The sequence below is a fragment of the Lineus longissimus genome, chromosome 15 (assembly GCF_910592395.1).
Source record: "Lineus longissimus chromosome 15, tnLinLong1.2, whole genome shotgun sequence".
Lineage (NCBI taxonomy): Eukaryota > Metazoa > Nemertea > Pilidiophora > Heteronemertea > Lineidae > Lineus > Lineus longissimus.
The window spans coordinates 10674392-10693960 of NC_088322.1; the positions used below are offsets into that span (position 1 = coordinate 10674392).

Here is a 19569-nt window from a genome sequence, read left to right on the forward strand (position 1 = left end):
ATTACAAATTTGTTTTGGCTTTCCCGATATCAATGCATTTTCTCTTTTTCAAAATGTGCACTAATAAAACATACGGTATTTCATAAATACCTATCCGTTCCAGAATAAGGATGAGAAACCTATAGTACTTAGGAAGAGGCGTCAACGAATCAAAAGTGAGGCCAACTGGCCGCTGTTCTACTACTACTTCAACAAGGACCATGCCAAGTCCAATCTTATATGGAATTATAAGGTATTTTATGTGTGTTTAACCAACAAATAAGGCCATATTTTTTTTATTTGTTGGATTGTGAATCCCCCGGGATCATTTTCCGGAAAGTGGAAAAACCAAAAAATCCCGACGACTGTTTTTGACACACTTTTTTTCTCCCCCAACAATAAAATAGGGAGAAATGAAAGGATATTTTTCCCGATGACCAATTTCAACCAATTTTTTTTTTTTTGGTCCCCTTGTATGATCTGACACATAAGAAATAAGTATGTTTTTATTTTGTTTCCCCCGCCCCACATAGATTTTGAGTCTGATGGAATTTTGTTTCTATTACTGCCCTACGTAGTTTTTGAGATTGAAGAAAAATATTCTGAGTCGGGCCTTTGCTAGAAATGACTGCAGTATGCATTGCTACCAAAGAATATAGGTGGTAAAAGCAGAGCTTTTGGCTGTTTGTTTGGGTTCGATCATTAACTCCTCTGTCTCTCCAGACTCGAGAAGAATTACGCGAAGGGCTCGAGAATGAGATGCGAGCATTCAGCGTGGACAAGGACCTCAGCGCAAGCCATGTGATCTCATGGAACCATCAGGAGTTTGAGGTTCAGTATACGAGCCTCAACGAGGAGATTAAAATAGGTATGCAGAAAGGGAATCGAGTTTACTTTGGTTGTCCCTGAAACCCCCATTCTATTGGTGGAATTTCCCTTTCACTTGGCCTCAAAAGATGTTGGTTAAACCGCCCCTGTAATGTTGTATTTTGCTGATTCACCAAACCCTTTTCAAGTGACTTTCATTTGAGGTTAATGTTTGGGCTTTGCTGAAAATACCTTTAGCTTTTTACTGTGAGGTCTTTGCTCATTTGCCCCAACCTTATAAGGTGACCATCACTTGAGGTTACTGGTAGGTATTTGCTATTTGCCCCAACCTTATAAGGTGACTATCACTCGATGTTACTGGTAGGTCTTTGCTATTTGCCCCAACCTTATAAGGTGACTATCACTTGAGGTTACTGGTAGGTCTTTGCTCATTTGTCCCAACCTTATAAGGTGACTATCACTTGAGGTTACTGGTAGGTCTTTGCTATTTGCCCCAACCATATAAGGTGACTATCACTTGAGGTTACTGGTAGGTCTTTGCTGACTTGCCTGAACTGTTTCAGGTGACTATTACTTGAGGTTACTGTTAGAAGAAGATGATCAAGAAACTGAAGAAACCAGTGCTATCAAAAAGTCGTAAGTATGAATACTGATTAAACTGACTGGAGTTTCTTTTTAAAAAAGCACACAAAAACTCAGTTACATGCATATCCAAAATTGCCTTGTTTCAAACTGGTAGGTCTGTAACTCTGTTTGAATATCAGTTGGAAAATGTTTTAATTCACATTCATATTATTCTCCCTCAGAAACGAATTCTTCAATGATCTCTACCACCGGTTCCTACTCACCCCCAAGACTCACATGAAGTGCATGTGTCTGCAGGCGCTAGCGATCGTCTACGGCAGGTGCCATGAAGAAATAGGAGCATTCAATGACACGAAGTACATTGTTGGCATGTTGGAGCGGGTACGTTCGTGTTGGGTCCACTTGGCAGCAAATTTATTAAAGGGAATCAGGCAGAAGTCAAAGTTGTCGATTAAGTGAGACGATGTTATCAATATGGGTCTATGTAATCTGACAGTTCAATCACATCAGTGGAACTAATCATGCTTGTACGAGGAATACATTTTGTTCTGAATCAATCGCAACCCCGTCCCCTAACTGCACATATTTACCATCTGAAGATGACCAATTTGACCCTGAAGCTCCTGCTTATAGTCCCCATTCAAGAGGCTGGAGATGCTGCAATCGAGCTCTGAATCATTTTGAGTGCAATTGAGCGCCTTAAAATACAAGGCCTTGGTATCCTTAAAAAAGTACTGCATGCTGAATACTGAACTTTAGGCCACATTTTTTTTATTTTTTGGATTATGAATCCACGTGGGGTCATTTTCCGGAGAGTGGAAAAAAATAAAACTCCTGATTTTTCCGGTTTTTGACACACTTTTCTCCCCCGACCATTAAATAGGGAGAAATGAAAAAAATTTTTTCCAGGGAACCAATTTCTATTTTTTGGGGTCCCCTTGTATGATCCGAAACTAAAATTGATAAAAAATAAGCATGTTTTTATTTTATTTCCCCCACCCCGCATAGATTTGGAGTCTCATGGAATTTTTTGTTATTCCTTCTGTTTTTATTTGCAGTGTACAGACCGGATGGAGCGGGACCGGCTGCTGATATTCATCAACCGGCTGCTATCACACCGGAAAAACGTGAAAGAATTCCTCGATGCCCACGGTGTGAAGATCCTTGTCGACCTCTTGACCCTTGCTCATTTACATACCACTCGTGCTACAGTACCAATGCAGGTTGGTATCCATTCTGACATTAGAGGGTTTACTGGGGACAAGATTTGAGGACGGATATAGTCCCTTGATACCATTCGTTGTTGCCTCTCACTTGTCCTCACTGTGGAATCTGACACTTTAAGTTATGTACTTTTTCTGCTTCAGACCAATTTGTTGGAGGCGTCTCCTGACATGTACAGCCGGGACACAGAGAAGGAGTGGTACTTTGGAAACAAGGAGAAAGAACGGCTGGGCCCGTACAGTTATCAGGAGGTGAGGCCTTGGAGTAAAGAACCCTGCTATGGACTTTGACAGTTGATTTCAGGGCATGTTTCCCAGATTTGACCATGCATCCAATTTTCATTGGACCAGTGCTTATTCGTGCAGTGGTGTATTTTCACATCAATACCTAGTCTAGGAAGCTGCTTACCCATAGATCAACGAAATTGTAAACTCAGTATCAGAATAAAAAGACAAGGTTTTGTGCAAAGTATATTCAGACTGCAGTTGTGAAGCGGTTGGGCAGAACCCACTCTCCGACTTGTATACCTTTGATAGAATTTCTCAATTCTACCATCTCATTTCAGATGAAAGAACTCTGGGAAGTGGGGACGGTGAATGCTAAAACGCGGTGCTGGTCCCAGGGCATGGACGGGTGGCGACCCCTCCTGACGGTCCCACAACTCAAGTGGAGCCTCCTCGCCACTGGACAGGCTGTCAATAACGAAACAGACCTTGCCATTCTTGTCCTGAATATGTTGATCAAGATATGTGAATACTACCCGAGTAGGTGAGTGAAATCATCCAGTGACCTTGATTTTCCCCCCAAAATGTTAATGTGTGAGGATGTTTAGGACGTGGCCATTGAAATAAAGTGACTTGCGTAGGGAACAAATACCGCCCAGCTACAAGACCACACTGTTCTTGAAAGATGCTACCAAGAACTAGATACCCATAAAGATGTTTGCGCTGGTTATTTACGGATTTACATGTCCTTACAGGGATTCCGATGGTGCTATTATCCGACCGCTGCCTCGAGCAAAAGCATTGCTCTCCGAACCCGTGGCACTACCACACATTGTACAGGTAGGTAGTCAGGATTATCCCATTGAACTTTGTTAGATGTTTGTTGAAGCCGTAGGATGCGGCTCGACTAATTTCCTTGCGAAACTTGTCTTGTCCGACTGACAGGACAGCGTCACCTGCTTTCACGTTGGCTCAGTTCTTAACTGAATTCCTCTTCTTTTAATCGATAAATTACTGCATGTGTAAAGAAAGTTAGCAGAAAGAAAGACAGTGAATTGCTAAGTTGGGAAAATTCCATTGGACTCAAAATCTATGTGGGGTTGGGAAATAAAATAACAACATGCTTATTTTTTATCAATTTTAGCCTCGGATCATACAAGGGGACCAAAAAAAATAAAGATTGGTGGAAATTTGTTGTTGGGAAAAACATTTTTTCATTTCTCCCTATTTTATGGCCGGGGAGAAAAAATTGTGTCAAAAACGGTTGTCGGGATTTTTTTGGTTTTTCCACTTTCCGGAAAATGACCCCAAGGGGATGCGTCATCCCACAAATGAAAAAAATGTGGCCTTATCATACTTGCCCTCCTTTTATGGTGACTGGAGTCTTTAAAAGGTAACATTTGGTAAAGAGTATGTGCAAAGAAAAGTGGCCTGTATTTAATGTTTTCATTCTTCAGCTGCTGTTGACGTTCGACCCAATCCTTGTGGAGAAAGTGGCCACGTTACTCTACCACATCATGCAGGACAATCCAAGCCTCCCGCGCATCTATCTGACCGGTGTCTTCTTCTTCATCATGATGTACACTGGCGCTAACGTACTACCCATCGCCCGATTCCTCAAGTATGCTCACCTAAAACAGGCATTCAGATCGGACGAAGTAAGTCCCAATTAGTCATTTTTTTAGCTTTGAATGAAATGAAAAGTCTAATTTTTGTTATCCAAGTTTGGTAACTGGAAAGTAATTATGTGCTGTCATAAGTCTCACTTGGTCTTCATTACGAATTCTAGTACTGGTGACCCAGAAATGTTCATCACAATGCCAAAAGTTGCTGAATTTGCTTATTTTCAATCGACGGTAGACAAAATTCCACGTTTGCCACGTTTTCCAAAACTGAAACAGTCATGAACATAACTATTGTCGATATTATGCACTTTGGGTTGGGTGACATGCATCATTTTATCCTGGCCTTGCGCTTTATATTCCATCTCCCGCAGAACAAGAGCTCAGATGTGATATCGCGGAGCGTGCTGGGCCACATTATGCCCGAGGCTATGGTCTGGTACTTAGAGAACCACACAGCAGAGAAGTTTGCACAAATCTTCCTTGGAGAGTTTGATACGCCAGAGGCTATCTGGAGTAGCGAAATGAGGTGAGGTGGGATTTGCGACTCTGGTGATTACCTTGGAGTTTGATACTCCAAGCAGAGGCTATCGTAAAAAACATATGTCCTGGGGTTGAATTGTTATAGCAAGTTAGGCCACATTTTTTTTTTGTTGGATCACGAATCCCCCTTGGGTCATTTTCCGGAAAGTGGAAAAAAATAAAAATCCCGATAACCGATTTTGACACACTTTTTTTTCTCCCCAACCATAAACATAAAATAAAGAGAAATGAAATATTTTTCCGAACGACCAACTTCAACCAAATTTTTTTTTCTCTTGCAGACGTATGATGATTGAGAAGATAGCATCTCACCTGGCCGACTTCACGCCTCGCCTCCAAAGTAACACTCGCGCCCTGTATCAGTATTGCCCAATACCAGTCGTTAACTATCCTCAACTCGAGAGCGAACTCTTCTGTAATATCTACTACTTGCGCCACCTGTGTGATGTACATAAATTCCCTGAGTGGCCCATCAACGAACCAGTAAGTATTTTATTTCTAATCTGGGCCATGGTCCAGATTTTGATTCAAGCAACAGTTCTTCTTTGTCACTGAAGACATTTTAGGAGGTTTTGGTCTTAAAGCCTGAAAGTAGATAGTTTATTTCGCATTTCGTAGGGGTTCAATTTTTCTTCAGGACCTTTGGGAATTTAAATATAATCTAACAACTTTCCTTGCTAGGTGGCACTGCTGAAGGATATCTTGGAAGCCTGGAAGAAAGAAGTCGAAAAGAAACCTCCGTCCATGTCCATTGAAGATGCTTATGAGGTACTCCGTCTGCCCAAGGGAGAGGGAGGGTAAGTTCTTGTCTTAATGTTTCAGTGTCGAGATGTTGTGTACATTGACCCATGTATTTCAGCTGAGCGCCAGGCCCTTACACCTCTTGTAAGTTTTCTCACTCTGAGCATTTCAATTTCAGGCATTTGGAAGCCAAGATCCGAAAAGCCTACTTCAAATTGGCCCAGAAATACCATCCAGATAAAAATCCTGAAGGACGGGTAAGAAAATAGTTGAAATCTTCTGCCAGTATGAGGATATGTGTGGTCCAGTATTCAAAGGTGTCAGAGTTTAGAGGTTAGAAGAGAAAAGTCGACGTGCTTTACCTGCTGATGCGTTATATTCTTTGCTCAATCCCTGTATATATTCTGTGATTTCAGGATATGTTTGAGAAGGTGAACAAAGCTTATGAGTTTCTGTGCAGTAAAACCAAGGTCACAGATGGACCAGATCCCGCCAACATTGTACTCATTCTCCAGGCGCAGAGTATATTGTTTAGCAGATACAAAGACGGTAAGTTTTACCTCTGGATTCCGAAGTAATCTGAAATGATATTCAGAGTTTATGTCCCGAAGACCTTTTTTCTCCCCCGACCATATTAAAAAGAGAGAGAAATAATAATTGTTCCGACAACCAATTTCAAACCAATTTTTATTTTCTCGAGGCCCCCGTGTATGATCTGAAACTATAATTGATAAAAAATAAGTATGTTTTTATTTTATTGCCCCATCCCACATAGATTTGAGTCTGATGGAATTTGTTTTATTCCAACCTTACATAGGTTTTGAGATTGAAGAAAAATAGTTTATTTTTTATTCCTGCTCACCCACATAGGTTTTGGAGCTGAAGTTTCGTAATCCAACTTCTTGAAAAAGTGTGGCCTTAATATCATGCTGAACCAAATTTACGACAGTCTAGATTGGCATGTTGCATTTTCTTTAACTCTCCCAACGACTTTGAGGGCTCGGGAGAAAATATCCAAGAACTGTTATATGATTTCTCCTCCAGTGCTCGAGCCGTACAAATACGCCGGTTACCCGATGCTCATCAAGACCGTTAAGATGGAGACAAACGATGAACAGCTGTTCTCCAAGTCGGCGCCCATCTTGGCTGCGTCGAGTGAGCTCTGTTACCACACCGTCAACACGTCCGCTCTCAACGCAGAGGAGCTAAGGAGGGAAAACGGCATTGAGGTAAGATACTAGGATATGAGATCATTTCCTGTCATTTGTTTGTTGTGATATGTTAGTCATAGTTTAAAAACACTTCTTCGAGGATTTGAATTATGTCATTGCTGGCAAATATTTGAATGAAATAAAAATGCATAAATATGTATACCTTGGTGACTTATCAATAAACGGATACAAAATCTGGAAGTTTTGTTCTGACTTCGATTCTGGTGTTGATTCACGTCTGTTCTTGTTCACAGATCCTGCAAGATGCTTACACTCGTTGCGTGTCCACATTGAGTGCAATGACGAAACCTGAAGAGCTCGCTGTTCAAGTGTGCGCTCACATCACAAGGTGCTATTCTGTCGCGGCGGCATTTGAGGGCTCGAGAGAAAAGATCCAAGAACTACCCGAGATCATCAAGGATCTATCGAGGATTTTATATTACAAGGTAACCTTTTAAAAATAATGGCAGTATCATAAATAGCAGACTATGCATTTTACAACAGCTGCTGTAAGGTAGGAACTTCCGCAGTTTCATCACGTTATATCAGAAAAAATGATGCATCTTTTTTATTTTAGAGTGTCCCTCTCGTTTCAGCATTTAACCAAACTTTGTGCAGTCGTGACTGACTGCATCAGTGCCTTTAGCGTGGACTTCTGGCTTCAGACGAGCCTGTATCAGGCGGGGGCACTCTGGCATCTGCTGCACTACATGTTTAACTATGATTACACGTTGGAGGAAAGTGGGGTGGAAAGGAGTGACGAGTCAAATCAACAGGTAATGTAATGTTGTAGACATGTTTAGGCTACACTTTTTGGCTTACGAAATTTCTGATCCAAAAGGTACATGGGTGGGGAGGAATAAAAAATAAAATATTTTTCTGCAATCTCAAAACCTATGTGGGCGGGAAAAAAAATTATTTCCATCAGACTCAAAATCTATGTCGGCAGAGAAATGATTAAAAACATGCTTATTTTTTATATCTCAGATCATACAACGGAGCCCAAAAATTTAAAATTGGTTGAAATTGGTCGTTAGGAAAAATATTTTTTAATTTCTCCCTATTTTATGGTCGGGGGGAAAAAAAAGTGTGTCAAAAACGGTTGTCGGGATTTTTATTTTTTTCCACTTTCCGGAAAATGACCAATGGGGATTTTGGATAACAGAAACTTTTTTTAATGATAACAGGAAGTCGCCAACATGCTCGCCAAGCTGAGCATCCGGGCAAGTGCAAGTCTCAGCGGCTACCTCCAGGGAGACGATGCCACACCAGACAATCCTGCCGTGAAAAAGTCCTTGAGTGCCATGTTGACGCCGTACCTGGCGAGAAAGTTAGGGACAGATCCAGCAGAGGAGGTATGGCATCACTACTTTCAGTATTTAGTATGGGAAATTTCCCCGGAGATTCAATGCCGTTGTTCTTGATGCTGTGTCATGAGTAGCTCATAACAGCAATTTAAAACGACACCAAATGCTGAGCAAAAGCTGAAGAAGTATGCTGAAGAAGAAGGTCTGTTATGAAGCTGGCGTTAATAAAGAAACAAAGAAATATCATGCTACTTTGAAATTTATTTCCTATTACAGGTGCTGAAGATTTTAAACTCAAATACAGAGAACCCCTACTTGATCTGGGACAATGCCACGAGAGCAGAACTCTGTAAATTCCTTGAGGATCAACAATCGAACAAAAACCGAACGGTGAGTGATGTGAGAAATCCGGGAGGAGAAATGCAACAGAAATCGCTTATTGCAGTGCCCTTCAGCTGTGATTCCTTGTACGATAGTGTCTCTGCCATGGCACGAGAAAGATCCTAAAGGGAGAGGGAGGAGAGAAGCAACAAAGATTGCTCATTGCCAGGCGTGCTGGGCCTTTCACCATAGTGTCTGTGCATCATGCAGGAAAATATCCCATGCAGAGGTGAAAGTATAACTTGAAGTGAACTCAGAAAGCTCTGGTAAATCGAAACAGAGATGAGAGACCAAAATTATGGATTGATTAATTCTTTATTTGATTAATGGATTGATTGATCAATTGTATTATTTACATACTGTTTCAGGGTCAGTGTGATCCTGCCCTGGGCTCGGAGTTCGTCTTCTCTGTGCACGAGAAGGAGTTGATTATCGGAGAGATCTTCGTAAGGATCTACAACGACCAGCCAACATTCCCACTAGAGGTAAGTCCAAGAACTCCTTCTAGTCCTGCAATGAAAGGGTTGAAACTGCATATGCAAATGTACAATTTTTTTTTGCAATTCTATATCTGTGAGGTCGAAATAACTCAAATTATACCATACTGTGGTGATTTTCAGCTGTATAAATACTTTCTATTTTGCGACCTTTCAGAATCCCAAGGGTTTCACCATCGACCTGTTGGACTATCTGGGATCGCAAGCGCAATATTTACATTCCTTGATGGCACTGAGTGCGCAGGACTGCATCAACGCCACGCAGCAGCAGGAAGGACGGTTAATACATGTCGAGTTGGCCCTTGAGGCGCTCAGGAATGTCATAAAAAATAACCCAGGTAAGCATTGTTGCCATAAACTTTTTTATTCTACGATAAAAAAATGGATGAATTAAAAAAACGACCCAAATGAATTTTAGTTGAAAAATCATTCTTTGGCATCATGTGGTTTGTTTCTGGTCTTCCATGGCCAACAACTCCCCTCATGCACATCAAATTCCTGGTCAGAAATCATTCGCTTTGTAAATAATCATGATAATATCAAAATCATTTCCACTGCTTACTGTAATAACCATGTTCTTACTTATAACACACTTCCTCTGCAAAAGCTTTGACATTTATAGCACCCCACCCCAAAAACTCGTCAAGTTTTGTAGTATTTAGTTTTTTTACGAAAATATCAACATCATCTCATTAGCTTGCTTGCTGAAATCGCCATGTTCTGATTTAATCCGTGTAATAATTCCATTATCCCTGCAAATAGCTTTTAATATTTTGATTCCTGCAGGTCACGCCGCTGTTTCAAAGTCCAAGACGAATATGCGTCGTTCCCGAAGCTTTTACTGTACTTATTTTTCACATTTTATGAGAAATTTGATGTGTTGAATAATCTGCAGAAATCCTTTCTAATGTGACCTTGCTTGAATATCATATTCATATTCTGAGTCTTAGTTCTCCGGTCTGTGACATCCCTGTTCTGATCAATAATGAATTAACAAAGACTAAAAAAGGTGCTGATATTCAGGCTTGGTCAGTCCCTTAAAGGCCTACGCCGTTCGTTTAAAATTTTGTAATTTGTAATTGAATCAGAATATTTCCAATTGCGGAAATGCGTACTAGATAAAATTTCAACATTGCCGTTGTGTAGACTGGTGTACAAGTACCATGAATACCAAGCTTTAAAAAATTGTAACGTTGTGTAGGCTGATATGCAAATACTATGAATAACAAGTTTAAACAAATTTCAACATTGCTGTTGTGTAGGCTGATATACAAATACTATGAATACCAAGTTTAAACAAATTTCAACATTGCCGTTGTGTAGACTGATAGACAAATACTATGAATACCAAGTTTAAACAAATGTCAACATTGCCGTTGTGTAGGCTGATATACAAATACTATGAATACCAAGTTTAAAAAAATTTGTATTCACAATAACTGCACTACAGCATTGTGTATTAGTGGCTTTCTATTCAACTGGACCAAAAGTAATTACGAACGGTGTACCCCTTTAAACTTAATCAGAAGTAGGATTTGTTTTATTAAGTTCAAAGTTGGCTAATAAATAATTTGACTGTTCCAAGTGTGTTAGCAATGATGGAGAGGTTCAGATCTTGATCTGAGTAGGAGAATGAGGTAGCAATGGGATGCTGGATAATCTGTTGTCAGAAAAACAATGAAACAGTGTGCTTCTAATGTTGGGTATGCCTAGACACAATAGTACAAAGCAATCTACTTAACTTGTTAATGTCAACCAAAGAAAAAAATCACCTTGTTCTTGTTCGTGGATCGAAATATGAACCTTTCCAATACTTTCTAATTCCTTGTAACTCCTTGCTAGATATAACACATTCGGTACATGACATCAGACGAGTCCTCTGTATAAGATACCAGGAGAAGTGACTTCATTTTGGTATGGTGTTCTTTATGATTCTTATCCTGCAATGCATATATTCCACGAGGGTATATTTTGACAAGCTGTGAAAATGAACAGCAGGACCACTTTGAGTTGTCGAACAAAGTTGTGGTGAATTCGGAACGGGTCTGTTTCTGATACTTCAGTTGCCTCGGCACATCGTGTGGTATGTAAATTAATTAAACGTCATTGCAATTACCTCTTTATCTGACCGTCAGGTGGCACCACTAATCATAGTTTGGGTAAATATAATTTGTGTTGATTACTGCAGTTTCCACTAGAGGTCACCTTGCTGTGTTCATTTTCTTCATGTCCGCCTCTACACATGCACTCGTTTGGAAAGGTGGTTGGGATAATTATGGTCCGTGTTGCTGACTACACTGGTGAAGGATTGAGAACTGCTTTTTTTGGGCAAAGTCTGCCAACTTTTATGTGATAACTGTTTAAAAGTGACAGAATTGAGCTCATACTGCCTCCATGTTTACTAACAGTCCACAATTAATATTTAAATTTGTCTTGAAATAGAATCTGACTGATAATTGCCGATCAAATGTGTCCTTTCTATACCACTTATTTTGAGATGGTATCTTTAACGTGTGGTTCAAGTTAGAAATTTACTCAAATCTTTGTTTTAAATGATTAGAGTTTGAACTGCACTTCCCTTTCTAGGTCAATAGAATTGATTTGCATGCTTTTATGTGTCGTGGTCCTTTTCTTCTTTGCACTGATCACCGTTCTATGACCTTCACCCTTTATAGTGACCTTCACCCTTTATAGTGACCTGGTTTTGACACACAAGAGAATGGTTTCAAAGTTTGTTAGAAACCGAAATATTGTCACAGATGCCTGGCATTCAAAAATGCAATTCTGTTATGGCTTATGGATTCTGTTCACAGTGATTTCCGTCCTTGACCTGGTCACTCAATACCAGTGTAAGTGCTAGAAGTATGGCGTCTAACTCGGCTTCTGCACCATTGGAGGCAACTTGTCAGTACTATAAGGTTAAGTGTGTTTGCACATATAATGGTGCCCGTTTTGCTATCATTACTGTGTCGTTTCTTGCAGGTGTCGAGATCCAGTGTATCGGCCATTTCAAGCTGTTGTTTGCCTTGCTCAGGTTGACAGGCTGCAACAAGATACAGCAGTATGCTCTTGAGGTCAGTATCAAGCCATTTCAATGCCTTTTGATTATGCAACCCTTTCTGGCTAAGCTGTTCTCAGGGTCAGTGCGGTCGTGATAAGTAGGGCCAGAGCTTGATTCTGATGCAAGTTCGCTGCATCAAATCTGTCTAGGTTTCCCTCCACAGACACCGACACGTTTGTTCCTGACAAGATTCTGGAAAGGGTTGAGTATTTTTAAATGATTTTTGCAGGTGATTTCCAATGTGACAGGTAACCAAGAGTGTGTGAAAGATATAGCTGCTTCAGAGGTGCTCGCCTACTTGCTCATGATCATGGAGACCCTACAATCTAGTAAGTAAATCTCTAGAAAAACATTAGATGTATGCCTTCTCACTCCCATGGATCAGAAGTGGCAGCTGTAAATTCAGGAAAAGCGTCAGGGGCGTTCCTCTCGGCAGAACTATACCTTTTTGGGCCTTGGGAAGTCATTTTTTTGGAGTGCAAAAGAGTCAAAGTCTGTCTCCTCAATTTTCTCTGTAACCTAACCTATCCCTTGTCAGGTGAACAGACCCTCTCTCCCTCATGACCAGCACTGAGATCGTGAAAGAAATCACGGACAAGAGGCGCTGACATATCTCCACGATACGTTCTGTAAAGTAACCTTCCCCTTGCAGGTCGAGTCCTTATCATTCAGACCCTCTACCCCCTCATGTCCAGCACCAGGATCGTGAAAGAGGCCATGAACAAGGGGGCACTGATCTATCTCCTCGATATGTTCTGCAACGCCACCAACCCGGCCGTACGAGAACAAAGTGCCGATCTCTTCGCCAAAGTTCTGAGCGACAAACTCGTTGGCCCGAAACTCCGCTTGATCATGATGAAATTCCTGCCGCCGATATTCATGGATGCCATGAGAGACAATCCCGAGGCTAGTGTACATATGTTCGAAGGAAGCCACGAGAACCCAGAGCTGATCTGGAATGACGAGGCTCGGGAAAAGGTGTGCGATGTGGTCAGAAAGATGAAGGACAGGTTAGTGTTAGTCAAATCGTTTTTCTTCCTTGAGAGTCAAAACCATGTTTATACTTCTTTTTCTAGTGCCCTATCTATTACAGTTTGATGGTTTTTGAATGATCCATCCTGTTTGGAGAAGTCAGGGTCCTGCCAGAAGCAATTTTGTTTGAAAAACCAACATTTCGCATGGCCAAGTTGTCTCTTTGAGGGAAAGTTTTGACCAGGTGGTCTATTTTTTTTAGGCACTACATGAACCAGAAGGACAATCCGGACATCCGCTGGAACATCCCCGAAGATTTCAGCGTTGTTTATTCAAATGTGCAAGGAGAGATTGTGATAGGGGGAGTGTTCCTGCGTCTGTTTGTGGCAAACCCTGGCTGGGTTTTGCGCAAGCCAAAGGAATTCATCACAGAGTTGTTGGAGAAATGGGTGCAGCTTGTTAGTGTACAAAACCCACAGGTAAGAAGACGTTCATATCGTAAATACAATTTCTCGAATTTCCAGAACTCCTTCCCCTTGTACATTTGCCCCATATGTAAACTTTGGTTATTTATGGTTATGGTGATCAATTAAGGTTGAAGGTGCTGGCCTTTGAGTCATTCACCAAATACATTTTTTCAACAATAAGAATTTTTCTATTTCTAGGGTGAGGTTTTGGAGTTGGTCACCTCTGCTATAGTATTTTACTTCGCGGCGCAGCCAAGCATGTTGGATCAAATTCCCCAGTTGGGACACGTGCCAAAAATATTCAAATCCATGTCGTCAAGAAACGATGCCATTCCTAAATCTGCTGTGCAGATCATTAGGCAGCTGTCGGAGAACCAGGTAGGTCAAGGTCATATGTAAATCATCTCAAAGGTGTATCTAGGTCAAGGTCATTTGTATGGGTTGTAGTTTCCTGCAGAAGTCATGATGATATTGACTATAAAACTAAAACTGAAATGAACTCTATAAGTAAAGTACTGGTATTCAGGCTCCGAATTCAGAATGGTCGATCGGCTAAACAATTGAAATTATACACTATATTTTTATGTTGCAGACGTGTGTGCGATGCATGGCAAGTTGTACAGACTGTATTGCTTCCATGAAAGTGGCCATGAAGTTAAGGCGGGACATGATCGGTGTGGCATGCGAGGCGTTACACAACATGTTTGAATCGGGTGAGGACGAACTAGTATCACAGGTAATGACACAGAGAGACTTGTAGAAAATGAACAAGTAACTGACACGAATGGTACGAACACCCTGAGCTCTGATGTAGGATTTGCAATGAAAAACAGTTCAGAAGTGCTCAGAAGTCAGACATGCATTGCAGCCCTTTAAACATCTCTGGTTTTCTGATCGCTTCTGGCATTGTATATCATTATGATTCCTTTCTTAGTTGACCTGTTGGACAGAGGCCTAAAGATTCAGGACAACCTGAAAGCAGTCAAGGCATTGATCACCGAAACTCTGAAAGCCACACTCTTGAACAAGGCTCCATGATAATTCTGTAGCCAATGTTAGTTCAAAACATTCTCATTTGCAATTATAGGCATTGAAATCAGATATGATTCCCTACTTGGTCGGCCTCTTGGACCGAGGCCTGGAGATCCTGGACAATCCAGCAGCAACAAAGGCGCAGATCGTCAAAGCTCTAAAAGCCATGCTGAAGAGTTTAACATTTGGTGAAGAGGTGAATGGCATTTTGGAGAAGTCGACCGTCTGGAAAGATTACCGAGATCAGAAGCATGATCTATTTATATCGAACACGCCAGTCGCTGGATATCTTACAGGTATGTTGGTCATTATTATGTTATCATTTGCCGAGGTTTTCAGAGGTGCGTTCCTACTTGGCTAAAACATTTTCTACTTTGGCCACTTTTTTTTTATTTGTTGGATTACGAATCCCCTCGGGGTCATTTTCCAGAAAGTGGAGAAAAAAGTCCTGATGACCGTTTTTGACACACTTTTTTTTCTCCCCGACCATAAAATAGGGAGAAATGAAAAAATATTTTTCCAACGACCTGTTTCAACCAATTTAAGACTGAGTTGTACATACAGTCTGTTACATTCTGATCTTGTTCTCCAGGTCCTGGTGTAGCAGGATATCTAACCGCCGGGACAACGTCTGCCAATTCAATGCCAACAGCACCCCCTCCAGACGAACGCCATGACTTCCAGTAGAGATTACGATGTCCAATAGATTCATTATTGCTGCAGACACATTCGACTGCATGAACAATTTTGGTGCATAATCTTGTGACGAGGCAAAATGGTGCCCCGTGCCGAAGGGAGCTAGTCACATACCAATGATATCAAGATAGGAGAAGAGGACAACATCTTCTTTTCCTCCTCATAATGTTATTGTTGATTTGTAAAAGTTTTTTTGTTATTTTGTTATTGAACATTCGTGAATTAGGGCTGTTGGCCAAAACCAAATTGCAGTGTTTCGTGACAATATTTCGGGGCAGAGTGAAATTACTTTTATCATGATGTTAGGATATTTATTGTCAATTGTTTGGGATCTTTTCTCGAAATCCCCTGGATGTGAACTTGTCACGACCATCGTTAATAAATGGGCTATGATGCTTCTGTTGCACATCTATACACCTGCTCAAATCAATTTAGTATGAAATTGGCTGATTCATTATTTGGCTGTGATTGTCGAGATGGGGGTTAGACATTTTTTTATTTGGTTTTCTGTGGGTCACATGAAAGTTCATGTTGCCTGGTCCTCATTAGTAATCGTTACCTGGACCACATTTTTTTGGGATTGACAAGGCATGATGTGAACCTGTGCCCCTTGACACTTTAGGCTGTGTACCTGGGCCACATCGAATGGCGTGTCACAAGATCTTGTGTACCTGTTCACCCTTGACACTGCATTCTATGAACCTGGGCCCAATGTTATGCCATGTTTATACACAACACGTTGTGTACTTGGACCACATGTTATGCCCTCGAATCATGTTAGTTGAACCACATGTTAGATTATAACCTTCGTTTTTTGTACTTAGAGCTTTCTTTGCGTTTTTGAGTGACTTAACACAGGATAGTCTCTTTGTGCAGAAGATTATCAAAAGTGCTATACATTCCTCTTCTTTGCAACTTGGCATTGCAATGTGCTGATAAATGTCTTAATATGCTTATTGCTGTACGGTTGCTATTCGTCGTCAAAATTGGAAGAAAAAAGGGAATTTTGAAGTGTGCCAAACAGTTGCTCAGTTATCGTTAGAGAAAAACTACAGCATTAGCTGGACTAAGCGTAACCTCCTTCAGTAAATTTCATTTTCAATAGTACGGTATGGACTGCACACCAATGATTCCGCAATGCTGATTGACCAACCGGGCCTGGTATGTTTTTCTTGGTTGGTCGGTGTAAAGTCTAAGGTTATATATGATAGTTTTGCATGCAGTGACGAACAAAAGGACAATTTACTTATGTAGGAAAAGGTGTAGACTATGTATGGAGAAATCCACGGAGAAAATGAAAACTGTTGACCCCTTTTTTTTGTGGCCCAAAATGTTTGCGATAACGTCCTTTTCAGATTTTGCTTAAGTTATTGCCGCTATATATAGGGTTCATGTTCTAATGATAAAACCATTAAGTTAAAAATTGTCAAGTTTGTGATTGTACCCCCTCGCGCAAAAGGCTTGCAAAAATATGGAGGTTTACAGTGCTGCGTTAGTTGTGCGCCTTGCAAAAATTGGTATTTTCTTTTCGGGTATGTCTGAAAATAAAATTGTATTCCAGAATGTATTGTTGATTGACAAACAAACTGTTTGGTTTTGTGCGAGTTTTAATATCAGGTGTTAAAAACTCAACAAAAGGATAGATATCAGCGTGTATATATAGCTAAGAAGCTTTGTCAATTCTATGATACTTTCAACCGAATTGGCACCTTCAGGTTTGGATATGAAGGACATGATCGAATCATCATAAGATAGATCGTTTTGAGTGGGAAGCCCGAGTTACACGGTAGGATATCCGCTGACCGGAACAAATCTGCAAAAGATAGATCATTTTGAGTGGGAAGCCCGAGTTACAGGGTGGGATATCCTCTGACCGGAACAAGTCCCCAAAAGATAGATCATTTTGAGTGGGAAGCCCGAGTTACAGGGTGAAATATCTGCTGACTGGAACAAATCGGCGAAAGATAGATCATTTTGAGTGGGAAGCCCAATTTACAGGTTGGGATATCCTCTGACCGGAACAAGTCTGCAAAAGATAGATCATTTTGAGTGGGAAGCCTGAGTTACAGGGTTGGGTATCCGCTGACCGGAAATATGTGTGCTCTACTTTAGACGGTTTACCTCACATGTATTGTAAATAGAGAACTATAAATGTGTATTTTCAAAAGAATGTGCTAGTCGCCAAAATTGGAACATTTTTGTAGAAAATGTGCTTTGTATAATTCTGAGGTGCCTGTCTGAATGTGAATGATATCAAGTTGTATCATTTATGGAAGCTGTGTAGTATTACTTTGTTCATGTGCTGGATGTCTACAATGACTTTCAGTTGAAATAAGCTGCTTCTAGTTGAGATGCCTGTCTGAATGTGAATGATATCTTCAATAAGTTGTATCATCTATTGAAGCTGTCTATTGTTACTATTTCCATATTAGGGAGATGTCGACAGTGGCTTTCAGTTGAATGAAGCTGCCTCTGTCTTAGTTAAACATGTTGTTAATGATGTTAGTCTAAACATTCATAGTCACAAGGAAGAGAGTATATATTTTGCGTATTTCAGGATTTAATTTCTCGAATGGAGGCGAGCGATAAAAATGACATCACGTGTTGGTCTCTTCTTTTTGGCATCAACTAATAAAAATCTGACCCGAATATGTTAATGCCTGAAGACCCTCTTTTGAGAGAGGGGAGAGGTTCCAGAGAGAGACGAACAGTGTTAATTTTTTGGCCTCAAGACTATTTTGACATGCTCCCTAAATATTCGGTCGCAAATTAAGGGGGGAAATTTGTTTAAAATTTGTTGTCTTATTTTAATCAGACGACATTTGTTCAACTGTTGATTGTCCTTGTCTGCTGAGAAGATTGTGACCTTCAGCACTTAAGTGATGGTGACCTCGATCTTCAAGGTGACTGTAACCTTAAACCCGCAGTGACCTTGAATGGTGAGGTGATGTTGATCTTGAAAACCCTGAGGTGTTGGTGATCTTGAATTCGGAAGTGAAGACCTTGAACATGAAGGGGATTATGACCTTGAATTTAAAGTTAACAGTAACCTTGATCCATGAGGTGGTTGTTACCTTGAAATTGAAAGCAACATGAATCTTGGATGACCTTTAACTTCAAGGCGATGGTAATCTTGAATTCCAAGGTGATTGAAGGTTATGCTGACCTTGAACTGTGAGGGGTGACCTTGAAATCTGAGGGGTTACCTTGATTTCCAACGTGATTGTGACCTTAAACTTGAAAATGATGATGACCTTGGACCCCAAGATGAGTGTGACCTTTAACTCTATGGGGATTCTATGTTAGACTGCATCCTATCCAAGTATGTTCTGATATTGTAAGAAACTGTAGATTGTGTGTAAGATAGTAATTTTAAATGACAACAATCAAAAATATAAATTGAAAATAAATACGATATTTCATAAACTCCGATAATTATTTGTTATTTCTTTGTTGTATTTTACCGAAGTAGGAAAACAATTCTTTTGAAAGGGGACAATAGGCTAATATGTTTGGGTGGTCTTCTATTGGTATTGTTGTTTGGTTGCATTGCAGCGTGGTTGAGTGCCAGCAAAGTATATAAGCCAGTGCAGCTGCCTTCAGCATGCTATTTCAACTACAGCAGGGGATTGTATTGGTGAGTGCGAAGGTGTTTCCACATGCAGGAGAGTTCCAATCAACTTTGAGAGCCACCTTACTTGACATGGAGCTGCAAGGTATCCAGTTTCTGGGAGCCAGCACAAGAATAGATGATAAAGTCTTTATGAAGGAGTGGCTGTGTGCTGGTTGCCTTTCGCCAAAAGGGTAGCCAGCAGCAACAGCTGAAAGCGAGGAGAATCCTGAAGGTTGCACACAACACTCCGCTGAAGCACTAGACGCAACACTCAAGCCTGTGGCTCGGCCACGCAGCACCCAAAGGCTCTACACCATCATTACACCAAGGGCTATATCATCTACTTGTAGCAGACCCGAATGTCACCAGAGATAAATGACACAATCCCTGGTGTTCTCGGCAAACAACTCCAAGCTATGGAGGGAGGTACGGAGGGCCCTCCGAAGACGGAGCAGACGTGGACCCATATCTATACTGATGGTTCAGCAAAAGATGAAACCAGAGATGCAGGAGGTGGCATCCTTATCAATGTCATTCCCAGTATCAAAGCCAAAAACCGCTCATCCTGACTTGGATGAGGAATACT

At 40.8% G+C, this 19569-nt stretch overlaps 1 protein-coding gene across 3 annotated transcripts in view; it reads left to right on the top strand.

Annotated features, from left to right (window-relative positions):
• LOC135500028 (dnaJ homolog subfamily C member 13-like) overlaps window positions 1-18794 on the top strand; it is a 28198-nt gene extending 9404 nt beyond the window's left edge. For 2 of the 3 annotated variants that reach the window (XM_064791179.1, XM_064791180.1), the window contains exons 18-47: window positions 104-232; window positions 703-847; window positions 1371-1443; window positions 1614-1773; window positions 2451-2615; window positions 2760-2867; window positions 3182-3384; window positions 3596-3680; window positions 4298-4498; window positions 4837-4991; window positions 5287-5488; window positions 5687-5802; window positions 5925-6003; window positions 6163-6295; window positions 6791-6975; window positions 7212-7403; window positions 7554-7733; window positions 8145-8312; window positions 8541-8654; window positions 9014-9130; window positions 9300-9480; window positions 11278-11301; window positions 12125-12216; window positions 12433-12532; window positions 12856-13213; window positions 13438-13654; window positions 13841-14020; window positions 14235-14378; window positions 14730-14970; window positions 15267-18794. In XM_064791179.1, the coding sequence (XP_064647249.1) occupies window positions 104-232; window positions 703-847; window positions 1371-1443; window positions 1614-1773; window positions 2451-2615; window positions 2760-2867; window positions 3182-3384; window positions 3596-3680; window positions 4298-4498; window positions 4837-4991; window positions 5287-5488; window positions 5687-5802; window positions 5925-6003; window positions 6163-6295; window positions 6791-6975; window positions 7212-7403; window positions 7554-7733; window positions 8145-8312; window positions 8541-8654; window positions 9014-9130; window positions 9300-9480; window positions 11278-11301; window positions 12125-12216; window positions 12433-12532; window positions 12856-13213; window positions 13438-13654; window positions 13841-14020; window positions 14235-14378; window positions 14730-14970; window positions 15267-15361 (4542 nt within the window). In that variant the 3' untranslated portion in view covers window positions 15362-18794. The remainder of the gene's footprint in view (window positions 1-103; window positions 233-702; window positions 848-1370; window positions 1444-1613; window positions 1774-2450; window positions 2616-2759; window positions 2868-3181; window positions 3385-3595; window positions 3681-4297; window positions 4499-4836; window positions 4992-5286; window positions 5489-5686; window positions 5803-5924; window positions 6004-6162; window positions 6296-6790; window positions 6976-7211; window positions 7404-7553; window positions 7734-8144; window positions 8313-8540; window positions 8655-9013; window positions 9131-9299; window positions 9481-11277; window positions 11302-12124; window positions 12217-12432; window positions 12533-12855; window positions 13214-13437; window positions 13655-13840; window positions 14021-14234; window positions 14379-14729; window positions 14971-15266) is intronic. The other variant, XM_064791181.1, reaches the window with a different exon arrangement.
• Window positions 18795-19569: the final 775 nt, after the last annotated feature.